The 17,261-nt window shown below is 42.3% G+C and overlaps 1 protein-coding gene across 2 annotated transcripts in view; it reads right to left on the reverse strand.

The window, feature by feature from the left end:
• znf598 (zinc finger protein 598) overlaps positions 1–16,609 on the reverse strand; it is a 40,730-nt gene extending 24,121 nt beyond the window's left edge. The window contains exons 1-9 of one of the 2 annotated variants that reach the window (XR_011935810.1): positions 16,342–16,609; positions 12,671–12,783; positions 11,048–11,177; positions 8,695–8,906; positions 7,541–7,758; positions 5,531–5,630; positions 3,966–4,144; positions 2,508–2,586; positions 662–1,404 (exon numbers count right to left, since the gene is read on the reverse strand). Coding sequence is in view for 1 of the 2 variants with exons in the window: in XM_072480850.1 (XP_072336951.1) it covers positions 662–1,404; positions 2,508–2,586; positions 3,966–4,144; positions 5,531–5,630; positions 7,541–7,758; positions 8,695–8,906; positions 11,048–11,177; positions 12,671–12,783; positions 16,342–16,554 (1,987 nt within the window). In the remaining variant the exon portion in view is untranslated. The remainder of the gene's footprint in view (positions 1–661; positions 1,405–2,507; positions 2,587–3,965; positions 4,145–5,530; positions 5,631–7,540; positions 7,759–8,694; positions 8,907–11,047; positions 11,178–12,670; positions 12,784–16,341) is intronic. The other variant, XM_072480850.1, reaches the window with a different exon arrangement.
• Between the last annotated feature and the right edge of the window lie 652 nt (positions 16,610–17,261).

Here is a 17,261-nt window from a genome sequence, read left to right on the forward strand (position 1 = left end):
TTAATGTCAGTCTACTTGTGACACTAATAAAGATTATTGTTATGAAAGGTTTGGATAGAATGGATACAGAATGTTTCCTCTTGTGGGGATGATCATAAACTCAAACTTATCAATAGAAGATGGTCACAAAGAAATCCATGAGCGAATTCAGGAGAAACTTATTTACCCAGAGTGGCAAGAACGTTGAACTCACCACAGAAAGCAGCTGAAGTGAATTGTAAAGATGCATTCAGGGTGAAGCTATACAAGTATATGAGGGAAAAGAGAATAGAGGGTTATAAATGAGAGATTTAGATGAGAAAAGATGGGAAGTGGAGCATAAACATCGGAATGGGATGGTTGGGGCAAATAGCTTGTTTCTGCGTGTAGATTCTATACATTGTCGTCCACAGGTTCAGTTTAACTACATTTCAATTCATGCCTGACTTGTATATCCCAGAAAGGGTTGTCATCTTTGGCAGTGGCTGCCATTTTATAATACTGGGGAGAGATATGATAATTTAAGAACACTAGCCATATCTTACAAGTTAAAAACTATGCCCGAGGATAATAATTCTAGGCAGTACCAGAAATTGATAATTCCAAATCCAATACATTTCCAAGTTTCCTTACATACAGGAATGTCAATAGAGTAAAGCACCATCATTCCTAGAATTCTTACCTGGAGGTGGCATTTTTGGTAAAACTGGATTCCCTAGTGCAGGAAAATCCTCTTCTGGTAAAGGACTTGGACCATCTTCAGGTTTCTTAAAACCTGGTGGTTCCTTTAGTGTACATACACTTGCGTTTTCAGTGCATAGTTTGTCAGTGTGACCATTCAACACACTAGTGACTGGTATACTTTGTTTAATTTCTGGAACATTCTCTTTTTGAGCTTTATTTATTATAGTATCGCTCTCTGGAGCTGGCGACGAATTTTGCTTTTCACTGCCGATCTTTTTCTTTTTACCAACTTTAGAGACAGTCTGTGCTGAAGTAGTTAACAAGGAAGAAATATCCAACATTGTTGGTGCACTTCTGAACTCCTGAGCTGTCAACCCACCACCATCATCCTCTTCCTCCTCATCAGATTTTAGAGCAACTTTGTTTTTTGCTTTTGTTTTGGTACTGTGAGTTGGTAAAGATTTCTTAACAGCTTGGTTAGAATTGTTGCTGCTGGAATGGACAGTTTTCAAAACACTTTTACCAGGAACAGTAGTCCATGCAGATCCAGATGTAGACATGGAGGGTTTCTTCTGTTTAATTTTAGACACAAGGGCAGGAAAGTCCTCCTCTTGAAAAGTAGTCTTTTTCTTGGCTGCGGAAGTATAAGTTGCCGTAAGGCCTGTGGTACTTCCATGTGCTGAAGCAGGTAAACTGGGGAATTCCTCTTCATTTAAGCGAACAGAAACCAAATGAGTAGAGCTGCCAAAAAGAACGAACACGTGTCAACAAATGTATACTTAGAAAAAGCTACACAGCCTGAGTACACATGCTGCCAAAGCATCATTTGTATCTTAGAATAGTTAATTGATTTGAAGAACTTGAAATATGATACTGGAGAATTTCAATGGTTTTGGTCTTGTGTAATAAACAGAAGGAAATTAAACCATGAAAACATGGAAAGAAAAAGCAGCACACCACAATGGAGTCAGCATTGTTCACAGATCAAAAATAATTTTCTCCACACTGGTTACCTACCTACTCTATATAGTTTCCTATCTCGAACGCCTAAGCAATACAGAGATCAACTTCTGAACTATCAAGAGGTAAACTGCCCGACTTAAAAACCCAAATTACAAAGTTGGCAGACAAGTTTGGAACCTCTACGTATTCAACTTTTATTTGAAAATTGAATCCAAAGGAGTATATCCCGCTATCGTACCTTTTTAAAAAACCTCCAATTTTGTCCTGTCTTTCCCTTTTGAAATACCAAAGCAACCAGTGTCTCATTGTTGCTAAACTACAACAGAAATATTTTAAAAATTCATTCAAGGGACGTGGCTTCCCTAACTAGGCCAACATTTACTGCCCATCTCCAATTGCTCTCAAGAAGGCGGTGGCGAACTGCCTTCTTAAACCATTGCCGAGGTGTAGGTGCACCATCAGTGCTATTCGGGAGGAAGTTCCCGGTTTTGGACCTAGCGACAACAAAGGAACAGCGATATATTTCCAAGTCAGGATGGTGAGTGGCTTTGAAGGGAATTTCCAGGTGTTGTTGTTCCCATGTATCTGTTGTCCTCTTCCTTCTAGATGGTAGCAGTTGTGGGTTTGGAAGATGCTAAGGGGCCTTGGTGAATTCCTGCAATGCACCTTGTAGATGGTATATGCGCTTTTTAAAAGATTCTTTCAAAGAACGTGGCATCGCTGGCCAGGACAGCATTTATTACCCAACCCTTATTGACCTTGAGGTGGTGGTGAGCAATATTCACTTCAACCAGAATTAAAACATTGTGGTATCTTCAATGAATTATATACAGACCGTCAAAAAATTGAATTTTACAAATTGCAGAATTTCAGTTATATACCTTGGATTAGATGGAGCAGTTGCACCCAGTACTTGAAAATTCTCTTGCTTTGAAGAACCTTTAACAGCCTCTTTGGTACCTTTAAATAAGGGCAAATTAAATCTAATTTACTCACACATCTCCACAGTAAACTTAATTAAACCTCGTCAAGGTTAGGAAATTCAAAGCAGACAAAATAAAGCACTTACCCTCCTGGACTTAATTCCACAAGTCAGAAGGAAAATAAAACTTCCTCCACAACGAACAATACACCCCACTACATTTGCCCACCCACCCGTTTTTTGATAACCAATGAGACACAGTGAGGGGTTCGTTTTGCATCAACTTGTGAGCAATTCTGTGAAATTTACACATACGCACCAGAAAGCTTTTGCACATAGGAATCTTACAGCTATCAGAGGGAAATTCTTCCGTTTAAATCCAAATCCTCAAAGTGCAAGGCCCTCCAATGTCAGTTAATTTTCTAAATATGCATATGTATCACCAGTATCAGCAAAATTAAACCTGACCCCAACCCCATTTTGACATGCTAAAGAATGACCACCCACTGGTGGCAAAGGCAAAATTGTCATAAACAGCTGCCCTTTATATTCTATGAGTGAATCACCCTTTTACTCACTTTACACCCTCATTATTCCACGACTTCGATCTTCACAAAAGGTTTTAAGAAAATGTACTATGCATGAAACTTGCCCTGCCCAACAAGTCTATTGTTACATTAAAGAATTCGATCAAATTTGTCGATCAGAACTTCTCCCCAAACAAAATTCTGTTTTTGTGTTATTCCTTCACAGGCCATTGCCCATTCCTAAATGCCTTTGAAATGGTGGTGGTGAGCCACTCTCTTGAACTGCTGCAGTCCATGTGATGGGATTTCCAGGATTTTGAGCCAGCGCCAATGAAGCAATGCCGATATAGTTCCAATGGCAACGGTGTATCACTTGGGAAGGAAACTTGTAGGTGGTGGTGCTCCCATGCAACTACTGCCCTTGTCCTTCTTGGTTGTAAAGGTAGCAGGTTTGGATGGTGCTATGGAAGGAGCCTTGATGGTTACTGCAGTACAACTTGTATATCGTATACACTGCTGCCACTTGCCCGTTTGCGGTGGAAGGGGTGCCAATCAAGCAGGCTGCTGTATGCTCGATGATGTCAAGCTTCTTGAGTGTTGTTGGAGTGCACTCACCCAGGTAAGTGGAAATATTCCATCACACTCCTGACGTGTGCCTTGAAAATTGCAGACAGGCTTTGGGAAGTCAGGTGGTGAGTTACTTGCCGCAAAATTTCCACCCTCTGATCTGTCATTATCCCCACTCGAGATAGATCCCAGTTAATGTCAGGCCCCCTAGCAGTAGTAAAATCTGTAACTGGTACTGGTAATTTTAAAACCAGACATACGCCTGAATCTTGAACTTATCTCGTCTTTGTCCTACAGTAAACAGGATCAAAACTAATACAAACCTGCAGTTTCACTAGATGTTCTAACCATATTCTTAGCATTATCATCCGCCTCCTTTTCACTCTGGCTATTTTTACCATCATCGGTTTCTTTTTTTGAAGCAGCTTGCTTCTTTTCCTCTTGCCTTCGTGCTGCTATAGATGCTCGAACAGCTGCAGCAACATCCCGATCTTCCTCCTCCCTACAAACCAAGGCACCATCATTTAGTTACAAAGCAGATGTATTGATATTAAAATCATTCAGACACCCAACCCTTCGTCTGGGTTTTAGAATAATTTGCATTTCATGGGGACCAATACAACTATCTTGTGCATCATCCATATGGTTATGACTTGATCCATCCCTTTGAAATCAGTTGGTATGCTCAAGTTTTATCGCTGAGATCACTGGTTCCCATCATTTAAAGCATTTTGCTAAAGAATAAGATTCTACCACCACCCAGTTTCAATGATAAGAGACCAAGGTTGATTCAACTCTCCTCAAACTCAAAATCAGCATCTATTCACTACTGGTTTGCCCAAACCTATCGAGCAAGTTGAATGAGGATGGCACAGGATAAGTATCATCCATTTCTGATTACCAACCCAATTTCAATCTGGACCTTGGGAAGGATCCCAAAGAGAAAATGCTGGAAAATCTCAGCAGGTCTGACAGCATCTGTGGAGAGAGAAAAGAGCTAATGTTTCGAGTGAAGATGACCCTTTGTCAAAGCTGGGAAGGATCCTCCACATTACAACAGAGAAGAAGGCAAATCTGAGTTACAATTCCCACCATTTTAGCTAAATCATGTTGGAAAGTTTAACGGGAAAGGATACAGCCATCAAGCAACAAGTATGCCTGAGCCTGGAGAGGATATCGGAGTATTTTCACCAGACGTCTGTACACCAATACTTCGCAGTGAATCACTGCACAGGCCCAGCGATGGTCTCACCAGGGCAAGTATTTCAAGAGAAAGAACAAATGTGCAAAATTAAGATAAATAGGTAACTGGAGAAGAGTAGCATCTGCAGAAGGAAGGATCTGAGTGGAACTATTTGATGATGATGTAGAACCAAAAGTGAAAGAGATCCAGGGTAAGACAGTGAACACCACTGAATCATAACTGGCTAAATCAAAAGTTCTTAGTCAACACTTCTCAATTTGGATCATTTAGTCAAGAAGCTTAGTGAAGCAGTTAACTATTGAGTAAATACCTGTTTCTATCAAACATTAGTCATTAGAATGAGACGTAAAGGATGTTATGCAGAAGTTACGGCACGTCAGGCATAATTTTGAATAACAATTGGTCCAGTATCACAAGACTCATGCAAAAATAATTGTGTCTGCATCTCACACGATCAACATCAAGAGAATGAAAAAGTAACTAATGACTTCAGTCCATGAGCTGGCTTCACTAAACAGATAACTGAAGCATAAAGTACAGAAAGCATAAAGGTCTGAAGACCCAGTATATTGACGATTCTCAGAACGCAAGTTTGAAATGAGAGCAATAAATAGTGGTAACGGAGATCTTCATAAATGATATTTTGAATCAAAAATGGTTTCTAGTCACCATACATCCCATTACCGATTATATTTCCATCTGCCTCTGCGGTTTTGCCCTCTGCTTTGACCTCCTCTTCTATTAAATCTATCCACTTCTTCATAATCATCTCCACTCAACATGCCTGAAAAAAAAGGCGAAAACGTAGTTGCGCATAAATGTTATTACCAACAATTCAAAATCCTAGATAATTTATTTAAACTGTATGGGTGGCACGGTGGCTAGCACTGCTGTCTCATGCCGCTGAGGACGCGGGTTCAATCCCGGCCCCATGTCCGTTTGCACATGTAGAGTTTGCACATCCTCCCCGTGCCTGCGTGGATCTCACCCCCACAACCCAAAGATGTGCAGGGTAGGTGGATTGGTCACGCTCAATTGCCCCTTAAATTGGAAAAAAAATAATTGGGTACTCTAAATTTATATTAAAAACAAACTGTACGAAAGTGTCTTTCCAGAACTTGAAAACAAAAAATTATTTCAGGTCAAAATAGGCATGAGGGTAACTGCCTAAAAATTATTGGACCAATGCGGAGTGCCTCCAGACTCAATTGTTGTGGTGCAAATTGCTAGAAGAGTGAATCTATGGTGCAGAGACATCAACGAGGCATCTGGGTCCAAAAGTCTTTCTGCTGAACCAATAAAATTTCAGGATAGAGAAAGGAACAAGACCACAATGACAGAAATTTAATGAAAGGGAACAAAAGCTATTGGATTGAGGGAGGGTAAAGTGACGGTAAAAGAAATAAACATTTAGTTACGATTTACTATCTGCTGAAGTTTCATTGTATCTTTTGGGCTTCCAAGGGCAAATGGCATGTCAGGACCATAAATCTCATCATCAGCAGGATCTTTGCTACACAAAGTATTAGCCTTAAATGGTTGCACAGATTCATTTGCAGTAAAGGTGCAAATCCAAAAACACCATGACTTGAAATTATCACTCTTCCCCAGCCCCCACCCCCGTCTTGTTGAGGTTTATGGCAGAGTGGTACATGTCATCTAGCAACGTGGAAAATCATGGTTTTTCTCTTTGACACAAATCACTGGGTTTTTGCACACTAATATTGGCATTTGTCGTGAACATGCAATTACATGTCTGGAAATTTCTGGACCAATATTAGCTCACTCAGCTGAACAGAAAAACAAAAGACCTCTAGATTTTGCACAATGTATTGCAGCAGTGACAGCCACATCAAAGGTCAGAATTTAACCTGTGGAATGCAAAACTGCAGGTGGGAGGACACAAAAGGGGTATGAGACATTTGGGATCCTGCAAACGGCTTCCAAATATAAATCCATGTGGTAAATGAAGAATCCATGCAAGACATTGTTTACGTTGCTGGAGATGTGAGCACTTTGCACTCTTTTGGGCACTCCATTACAAAAAGATCACTGAAGCATGGAAAGGTGTAATGCAGATTCACTTGGGTGATAACCAGGAATGATGTCCCGAGACTCTCAATAATACCAGAGTTGCATTAAATGGGAGAGACATGAAATGGAGATCTAACAGCTATAGATCCTAAAGGTAACCTGGAGAGTAGAGAAGCATAAATGGGATGATTAGAAGAAATTTTCCACACAAGCACAATGCCCCAGGGCATTTGGCCACAGATGGTGTTTGAAGCCAGACAATACCATTTAAAAGGAAATTAGGTTAAACATTTTTAGAAAGATATTGAGAGTATAAGAGCAGAAACGAAGGGATTAGAGGCCGCAGCGGTGAATCTACCACTAGCACAGATATGATGGCCAAATAGCCTTCACTTGCACTAAACTTTCTACAATTTTCTGAATTTCTGGGATGCATCGGTTCCTTTCGCAAGGCTAAAATGCAACTCTCTAGCACAGAAAGGGATGAGAAAGCAGTTGAGGCGACTCAGTATTTCACAAATATACGGTTGTAAACTGCATTCTCCAGACAGCTAAAGCACCATTCTAACTTTTTATGCATCCATTTCCAGAACTTCACCATATATATGTGAGCATGAAAATACACGGTGTGCTTAGCACGGAGGTCAGCACAATTATTACCTTCATTCCGTCTTTGGTGCCGAGAAGCGTAGTTAAACTGCAGGTCTATCTGCCTATTTTGTCGGGCCTCTGCTCTGCTTTTGCTATGAGAGGCAGCTTTATGCGCTTTGTAATCAATTTCGGAGCGAAAAGCATGAGTAAATTGTTCAGTGTTACACCGCCCTTCCTCACACAGATAGTGCTTCTCACGGAAATGATCGCGTAGATAATCATAATCGCTGCAATAAAGGAAAGCACAAGTCACAATTTTAGCACACGTTTCCAATAACTGAAATGCTAAACACTAAAGTCATACAGAACAGAAATGTCCCAGTCTTATTGAGCATGGCAATAGCAAAGAATGCCACAATTAGCCTCCTGGAACTAGGGGGTGAAACGTAGGGGAAAAAAAGAACTACGAGGGTTTCTGCCACTGATTGATAACCAGAGATCCATATCGGAAAGTTCATCATGCAAAGGACAGTTCTAAATTTAGTCGTGATTACCCCCTCCCACCTGTTCACTCTTTACTTCAGTCAATTTTCAGTAAAGGAGGGAGAAAATTAGAAAAAAAGTTAAAATTTGCAATTTCAAGGTTGGACCTTTAATGGAATATATGTAAACTGATGGACAAGTCATGACGTGATGCGACTTTTTGATTACGAGTCTGGTAACTTTAAATTTCAATAAGAAGGAAATCAGCTTGATAGTAGAAAGATTTTTTTTTGTATTTTATGCTATCCAAGTCAACATCTAAACATTAAGTTCTGGATAAAAGTTCCTTCTACAAAGTTCAACAGCAATTTTAATTTATTAATATGACATTTTTATTTCCCATCAGTCACCTTTGTGGTCCTTGAATTAGGCTGCCAAGTTACAGGCAGCTTTTGTGCTGGGACTGTCTAGCCACTCTTAACTGGATGAAAACTACTCAAATTTATTTTATTTAGGACGCTTACATCCTTGAAGTCGGATGTGAATTTTAACCCAGATTACAAAAGGTAAAGTGTATTAAGTTAATGCATCATCAAGTCCATTGCTGCTTCCACAATTTATAGCAATGACATTATTTGTCAGCTTCTTTGTCTATAAACTGATCCAATGTTACTCTCGATTATGCATTTATGATGGTTGTGGAACTGCATCCAAAACCAGAAAGTTTTCCCTCTACTCACCTATAATATTCTTGAGCACCATCTGAATCACAGAAGTGACAGAAATAGTGGTCCCTTCTTAAATGTTTTAGCAGTTCATCATTGTCCAAATAGCGGTCGTCACAGAATTTACATAAAGGATGTCCACGATGTGAAGTGTCGTCTGGGTCACCATGGATTCGATGGCGTGCAAGATCCTTCCGGCTATACCATTTGCGTTCGTAGGTAAAAATCTGAAAAGGAGAAAAACACATTTATTATTTTATTTATATAAATGAAGGCCTCCATCTTATTCAATATACTGTTGTGACAGCCATGTACAGCCACACAGTAATAATCATCAGGAGATTCCTTAGTCAACCAGTGCCCACCCATCCAAGCAATGCATCTGACTTTAGAGAAACCACAGAGCCTACACCATCCGAGTACTTCAACGTCATGAACAGTCTGAGACCACTGCACACTGAGTTAATCCAGCTGTCTGCTCAGAATGGGATGAATGGTGTGTGGGGATCTACGGCAAGGGTACCTCCACAGATGAGGAGGGTGTGGAATGCATGAAAACATTCACGCATGCCCACGATAGTCTGGAATATAGGTTACGGGGAATGTGACTGAATTTACAGAGGGAATATACAATACAGTAGCAGTTAAAGAGGGCAATATAACCATGATAGCAGGATGAGTGGAAACATGGAAAAGGGTTAAACACAATTTGTTTAAGGGTAAAATGGTACATCAGTGTTATTGAATTGTTGTATAGCAGTACTCATATGGCCACCAGAAGAACAAGGTATGATTTGTAATTCTTAAAATGGTTTAAGACAAATTTGAAAGGAAATGTTGTCTGATAACAGATTTACTCTGAAGTAGTTTAATTTTAACATTTGTGAAGAAAGTGTCAAAAGGAATTATGCACTCCACTGCAACAGGCTATATAGTCAAGACCATCTGTGCAGCACAGGTCAAAAAAACACACCAGAACACCGAATTTTGATCAATAAAATGCCAAAAATATCCGACAAGGTACCAATACAAAGTCAAAGCTAAGCACAGATATCCTGGTCAAAAATGTCAGTGAGACAACAATGATTTGATAGTTTTAAAAATAAAACTTGGATCATTATATTTCAGTACTTCTTCCGGGGCGGAGCAGTGGTTCTCACTGCTGTCACAGTGCCAGGGACCCAGGTTCAATTCCAACATTGGGTGACTGTGTGAAGTTTGCAATTTTTCCCTGTCTGCGTAGGTTTCCTCTGGGTGTTCCAGTTTCCTCCCACAGTCCAAAGGTGTGCAGGGTTAGGTGGATTGGCCATGCTAAATTGCCCCTTAGTGTCCAGGGATGTACAGATTAGGATATGGGGATAGGGAGGATCAGTGCAGACTCGATGGGCCAAATGGCCGCCTTCACTGTGAAGAGATCTATGAATCTATATATTTATTGGTTCATGGAATGTGGAGAAATCTCGCTAGACCAACGTTTATTACCTATTTCTAAATGCACTCGAGAAGGTGGTGGTGAGCCATTGAGTGGTGTGCAGGCACACCCACAGTGCAGTTAGGGAAAGAGTTCTAGGATTCTGGCCCAGCAACAAAGGAATGACAACATATTTCCAAGTCAGAATGATGTGCGATTTGGAGGGGTACTTGCAGGTGGTGATGTTCCCAGGTGTCTGCTGTCCTACGTAGGAGTTGTGGGTTTGGAAGGTGGTGCAAAAGGAGCGAGTTGCTGCAGTGCACCTTATAGGTGGTACACACTGCTGCTACTGTGCATTGGTGGTTAAGGAAGTGAATGTTGAAGGTGGTGGATGGGGTCCCCATCAAGAGGATGGTGTTGTTGTTGGTGCTGTACTCATCCAGGCAAGTGGAGTGTATTAATTACACTCTTGATTTGCATTTCGTGGATGGAGGACAGACTTGTGGGGAGTCAAGTGGTGAGTAACTTGCCTCAGTACGTTGCTCGCCAAAAATATCCAGTGTTTAATAATGTAATTATACTTTTTCCATAGCAAGACAAATTTCTGAAAGGTTTCTTCTATATTCAGGTTGAACATTGGCAACAGAGGCAGCCAGAAATTATGCAAAGTTTTAGGAGAATATATAAAAACAAAATTTTTTTTTTTGTGAATTTGGATCTCGAGTAGTTTTAGTACTGAAAAATAAATTATCTTGCAAACTGAAAAACAATGATATACTAATTAAAACAAAGTCTGCTATATTCCAGACCTGCTAGCTGGATAAGTTAACTTTTAAAAATATATTGTGTATTTTGTTTCGCAAACTGTTATCTATTCAGCAAAATACAGCATAAATGAAAAGAAATATGACTGATACATAGAGCCCCACAAATGATTAACAGAGTCAGACAACTTACCTGGAGGTGTTTTACACAAAGCTTACAGCTGAACATTTCATGCTGCTTCCTCATGTGATGCTCTAGGTCCTCAAAAGTATTAAATGGTCTTGACTCAGCACATACTGGGCAGTCATGTTGCAGAAGTTTCCTGATGGAAATTACATATTAAAGAAATCAAATGATTAAGCCTCAAAGGGAGTTAATAATTTAGTCTTATTTTTGATTCTTGCAATGTTTTACAGAACGGGCCAGCAGCAATGCCTAGGCAATAAGCTTCAGAATGCCCCAAGCTTTTGATCAACAGCCCTAATACTGTCTTATGTGGACCGGCATCAAATTCTGCTTTACAACTCATCTGTGTAGAGTCTTGGGACAGTCATTTACATTAAAGACACTTAGGTTGATGTTGTAAATCCTGCAAAGCATATACTCAACTTTGGAATGTATTTAGCATATAATGCTCTCAAAACAGCAAACCTGCAAAATATATTCAATTATTGACTGTTGAAATACATCATAATGATACAAGTACAACATTCAGGTGTGAACTTGGGTAAGTCTTCTTTTTGTTGAAATCTCACATTGACGTCCTAATTCTGTTGAAAAACCTACAAGTTGCAATGCATTTTATTTACATCTAAATGCATTAAATGTCTTACATCTAGTCTTTATGATCCTTTTGCAATACATAGATGAGGTAATGTTTCAAGGTGAAAAATTGAAAATCTGGATAACAGTAATAACATACCTAAAGTATTTTAAATTGTAGAAAACTAGGGAATGAGTTACCCATTTTCATGAATTTAATGATCTCCAAAAAGGTAAGTTAAGAGATTTTAAGGTTTTCCCTCACCAGAAACGAGTGTGGAAGTAGTCCAGGTTCTATTTAAAGTGTAAGTAAATAAATATCTGGAAAATATAGGGACAGGGCCTCTGCACGGGGCCCTGTCGCCAAGGAAACCAGGCGGCTTGCAAATCAGCTGTCTCCTTTTGCGTATTTCAATGAGAAAAAGAGTACTTCTGTATTCTAACTGATTTTCCGTATAAAATGCGGAAAATCCGTGCTCATTGGCAACTCTGTAGGGCCTTAGTGAGACTACACTGCAATAGTGTGCGCAGTTTTGGTCTCCTCAACTGAGGAAGACTGTTATTTATATAGAGGGTGTCACAGCAAAGGTCTACTAGAATTCTGGGAATGGGGGGGGGCGTGAAATCTCTTGGAACCTATAAAAGTATAACAATACTAGACAGGGTAAATGCAGGAAGGAGGTGGAGGGAGAAGAGAGCAAGGGAGAGAGAGGAATTACTGAGTTGGATGATCAGCCATGATAATGAATGGTGGAGCAAGCTCAAAGGGCTCCTATTTTCTATGTTAATTCAATCTGCGCAAATTTCTATTGCACTGCTGTATCAAATTTCCTTCTGCATGTGAGATCCAATATGCCCAGGAACAAGAAAACGTCCTAGTGTCTGACCTAGAGATAAAAATCCATGTGTTTTTTTTTTATAAACTTCCCTCATAATTCTTTAAAGTTGGTAAACAAAGTTTTTATATAGGCAAAGTGGGACGAAAGTCTGAATTGCCCGTGAGCTGCCCCGGATGTTACCATTCTTTTTTTTTGCAATAAGAAGAAACAATACCTAAACTGGGCATGAATCCTCCCATCGGCAATATAAATATCAAATTTCTTCTCATGGTGGAACTGAGGAGTTGCTATTGTTGAAAATGGGGCAACTTTCTTCATGAACACAACCTGTATCGAACAGAAGTAAAAGAGTGTATTAAGTATTCATATTAGCAAACTTTACATTCAATGGTGTACACAAGGGTTAAGACTTTGCAATAAAAATAGGTACATGGGAATTAGGAGCAGAAGTCGGCAACTCAGCCCTTCAAGCCTGCTCCGCCGTTCAATCAAGATCATGGCTACTCTCTTCCTGGTCTCAAATCCACCTCCTTGCCTGTTCCCCATATCCCTTTAAATCATTTTTTATTTTAAAATCAGAGAAATACCCATCTCTTTCTTGAAACCATTTAATGATTCAGATTCCACCGCACTATGGAGCAGCGAGTTCCACAAATTCACCACCCTCTGCGAGAAGTAGTTCCTCCTCAACTCAGTTCTAAATCTACCACCTCTCGACCTACATCTGTGACCTCTCATTCTAGATTGCCCCACAACGGGGAACATTTGGTCTACGTCTACTTTATCAATTCCTTTTACTATTTTATGTACCTTGATCAGATTCCCTCTCATCCTTCTAAACTCCAGCAAGTAAAAGCCCAAACTGTTCAATCCCTCTTCCCACGTCAATCCAATCATCCTCAGAATCAATCTGGTGAACCTCCTCTCAACTGCCTCCAATGCCACCACATTCTTCCTCAAATAAGGAGACCAAAACTGGACACAATATTCCAGATGTGGTCTTACCAACATCCTATACAAATGCAAAAACGCCTCTCTACATGCTGTACCTGCATACCTTCTGTGATTAATGAACAGACATCCAGATCCCTCTCCCCCGACGCATTTTGAATCTGCCTTTCATTTCGATAATAATTTTCCTTTCTAACAATTCGGCCAAAATGGAAAACCTCACTTATCCATATTAAACTCCACCGGCCAGGTTCTGGCATATTCTCCTAGCCTATCTATAAACTCTATCTCCCCTGCACCGCCTGCTTTCCCACCTATTTTTGTTTCATCCACAAATTCTATCCCTGCTTGCAGGTCATTTATATAGATTGTAACAGTGAGGTCTGAGAACTGACTCCTGCGGTACCCCACTAGTTAGTTTGCCAGCCAGAGAAGGACACATTTATCCCGACCCTCTGCTTTTTGTCATCCAGCCAATCCTCAATCCGTTCTAGTATTGTATCCCTAATCCGCTGCGATCTCACCTTCTGGATCAGTCTTTTATGTAACACCTTGTCAAATGCCTTCTGGAAGTCTAGATATACCTCATCTCCAGGTTCCCCATTATCCATTTTACTGGCTACTCCCTCAAATAACTCGTGCAACTTTGTCAAGCATGACTTACCCTTCATAAAACCATGCTGACAATGGTGTATTGAGCTTTGTCTTTCCAATGTTCAGTCATCTCCTCCTTAATGATTGATTCCAGCGCCTTCCCCACCAGAAGTCAAGCCAACCGGTCTATAGTTTAATTTTTGCCACTCTCCCTTTTTGAATAGGGGTGTCACTGAGGACTCTGAGTTTGTACTCGGAGATTAGAAGGATGAGCGAGCATCTTATTGAAACTTACAGGATACTGCGGGGCCTGGATAGAGTGGATGTGGAGAGGATGTTTCCACTTGTAGGAAAAACTAGAAGCAGAGGACACAATCTCAAAGGACGAGACTTTAAAACAGAGATGAAGAGGAATTTCTTCAGCCACAGGGTGGGCATAATGTTCAGAAAATTTCTGATCATTGCAAGTGCCCACGTGAAACCCCATCAGCAGCCGTGGGGAAACACAAGCGCATGAACAGTTGGCACTGCCTGTTTGCCGCAGAAGACTGTGGAGGCCAAATCACGGAGTGTCTTTAAGACAGAGATAGATGGGTTCGTGATTAATATGGGGATCAGGGGTTATGGGGAGAAGACAGGAGAATGGGAATGAGAAAAATATCAGCCATGATTGAATGGCAGAGCAGACACGATGGGCCGAGTGGCCCAATTCTGCTCCTATGGTCTTGTGGTCACATTAACTCACTTCCAATTGACCAGGACCCATCGAGAATCGAGGGAATTTTGAAATATCATAACCAATGCATCCACTATCTCTGCTGCCATCTCCTTTAATACCCTAGGGTGCACGCCATCAGGTCCTGGAGATTTCTCCTGGAAACTAATCCCATTAGTTTAATACCAGTGAATTTATGGATTGTTCTGCTGGCGCCTTTTTTGCATAGGTAGCTAACACACAGTATCAACTGTTTATTACACTTTTATACAGAGATATCGGTATGACGAGGTTATCAGCAATCACCATTATTGGATTAAGTTGCCCCACTCCTCCAGAAGTTTCACCATACCGATATCTTGCTGAGAGTCAGTATTCAAGTGAAAGGGCATAACGTTCAAAACATTTCTGATCATTGCAAGTGCCCATGTGAAACCCCATGGGCACTCTGTGGAGAAATAAAAGTGCAATGAGCAGTTGGTACTGCGTGTTTTCCACCTCTGCAGAAATTAGTCAAGACATAGAACATATAGTGCAGAAGGAGGCCATTCGGCCCATCGAGTCTGCCACTTTTAAGCCCTCACTGCCATCCTATCCCCGTAACCCAATAACCCCTCCCAACTGTTTTTTGGACACCAAGGACAATTTAGCATGTCTAATCCACCTAACCTGCACATCTTTGGACTGTAGGAGGAAACCGGAGCAGTCGGAGGAAACCCACGCAGACACAGGGAGAACATGCAGACTCCGCACAGAGAGTGACCCAGTGGGGAATCGAACTGGGGACCCGGACACTGTGAAGCCATTGTGCTACCATGCTGCCCCTCGCAGACACTTGCACAACAACCCGAAATTCAAAACATAACGAAGTTAGAAGTGATTTTTTTTTGGACTGAACTCTAACAAAGAGCCCCACCCAAAACACCAATCTCTCGGATCGATTACCCTCCCATATCCATAAGTTTTCAACATCCTATGATTTCAAATCCTACTGCAAACGCGCACTGTAATGTTTCTTTGTTATGTTTCCAGTTGCGATAACGGGAAACAGAAACTACATTTTGAAAGTCCAGGGTGCTTTCGAGTCCTGGTTAATATGACACCGCACTTGGGCGGTGCTGAACCACTGCCAGGCTAACTTCCACACACACATCCACCCATTCTGCTGCGAGGGAAAAACAGCCTCACAGGGTCACAGTTAGAAGTTACAGGTACAGCGCGTCACACACCCAGCCTGGGAGGAGATCCAGGTGAGTGCCAGGAGCTGGCGATCTGAAGGACAAAAACAAGCACCCTGGCGCCGGGAGACACTGTCCCCACCCCCGGGACTGCCTCCTCTGTAATGGGCAGCACCGCCTCTGGAAACACTGACAGCACAAAGAGGGAGGGCGATCCGGCATCAGGGAACTCTCTAACTGACTGATCGAGTGCAGGAAGCAACACAACTCCAATATGGAGACTCTAGTGGACTGGGCCTGGCCCAGGCCCCCCGGGGAGGGTAAGAAGCCCCCCGCCTCATGGGCCCGGTAACGGCCACGGACTCTGAACCCCGCCTGCTGCCAACACAAAAGCGCAGTGAGCTCGGCGGCCCTATCGATCCCTCCCTCCCCCGTCCCCGGGTTTACCTGATCGAGCTCCAGCCGGCACACGGCGCAGTACCGCTGGCCGCACAGGGCCCGCATCTTGGTGGAGCAGCGGTAACACACCGGGTGGTCGCACTTGCCCACGGCGAAGAACTCCAGCTCCTGGCAGCACAGCACACAGGTCTTGTCGGCGGGCCCCGGGCCTGCGCTGCCGCTCCCTCCCTCCTTGACACCACTCCTGCTGTTGGAGGCCATGCCGCTGCCCGCTCTGTCTGTGCCTGGAGGCCCCACCCCCACACACCGGCCCGCGACCGCTGACGTCACCGCGACCGCTGCGTCGGAACTGACGTCATGCGGCCTATGACGCGGCGCGCTCGGCGGGGAACCGTTGACATTTAAACCAAATGTTCGTTAGAGGGGGAGAGCGAGTTACTGTCGGCCATCGGCCTACTTTGCTCGCTGTTGCTGCTGACACGTGTACCTTGTATTTATAAATAGAACTCGTCTGGGACCCCCCCCCCCATGAATTCTTTTAGAGGAGTGGAAAACATACCGTTTTGCTGCAAGAGACGACCATTCTGCCCCTCTAACCTGGTCTGCCAGTCAATAAGATCATGGCTTATCCTTGACCCGCCCCCCAGCTACACCTTCCTACACGCACACCATCCCCACATCACATAGTTGGAAGTCCAAATTCCAATCGCTTTCAGCTTTCAATATACTCACCGCCTCGGTGTCCGCTAGCGCAAGCAAGTAGGAATGTGGAGGTGGAAGGATGAGAAACGACCCAGGAGTCTTCCACAAGTTTACAGGCTGTTCGGTCCAACTGGTCAGCCAGTTTATGCGGTACCTGGCTTGGGTAACTGGCTGTGCGGTGTCCGCATTTTCTCCCCGCGTCTGCATGGGTTTCCTCTGGGTGCTCCGGTTTCCTCCCACAAGTCCTGAAAGACGTGCTTGTTAGG

The sequence above is a fragment of the Scyliorhinus torazame genome, chromosome 17 (genome assembly GCF_047496885.1).
Source record: "Scyliorhinus torazame isolate Kashiwa2021f chromosome 17, sScyTor2.1, whole genome shotgun sequence".
In the NCBI taxonomy this organism is placed as follows: domain Eukaryota; kingdom Metazoa; phylum Chordata; class Chondrichthyes; order Carcharhiniformes; family Scyliorhinidae; genus Scyliorhinus; species Scyliorhinus torazame.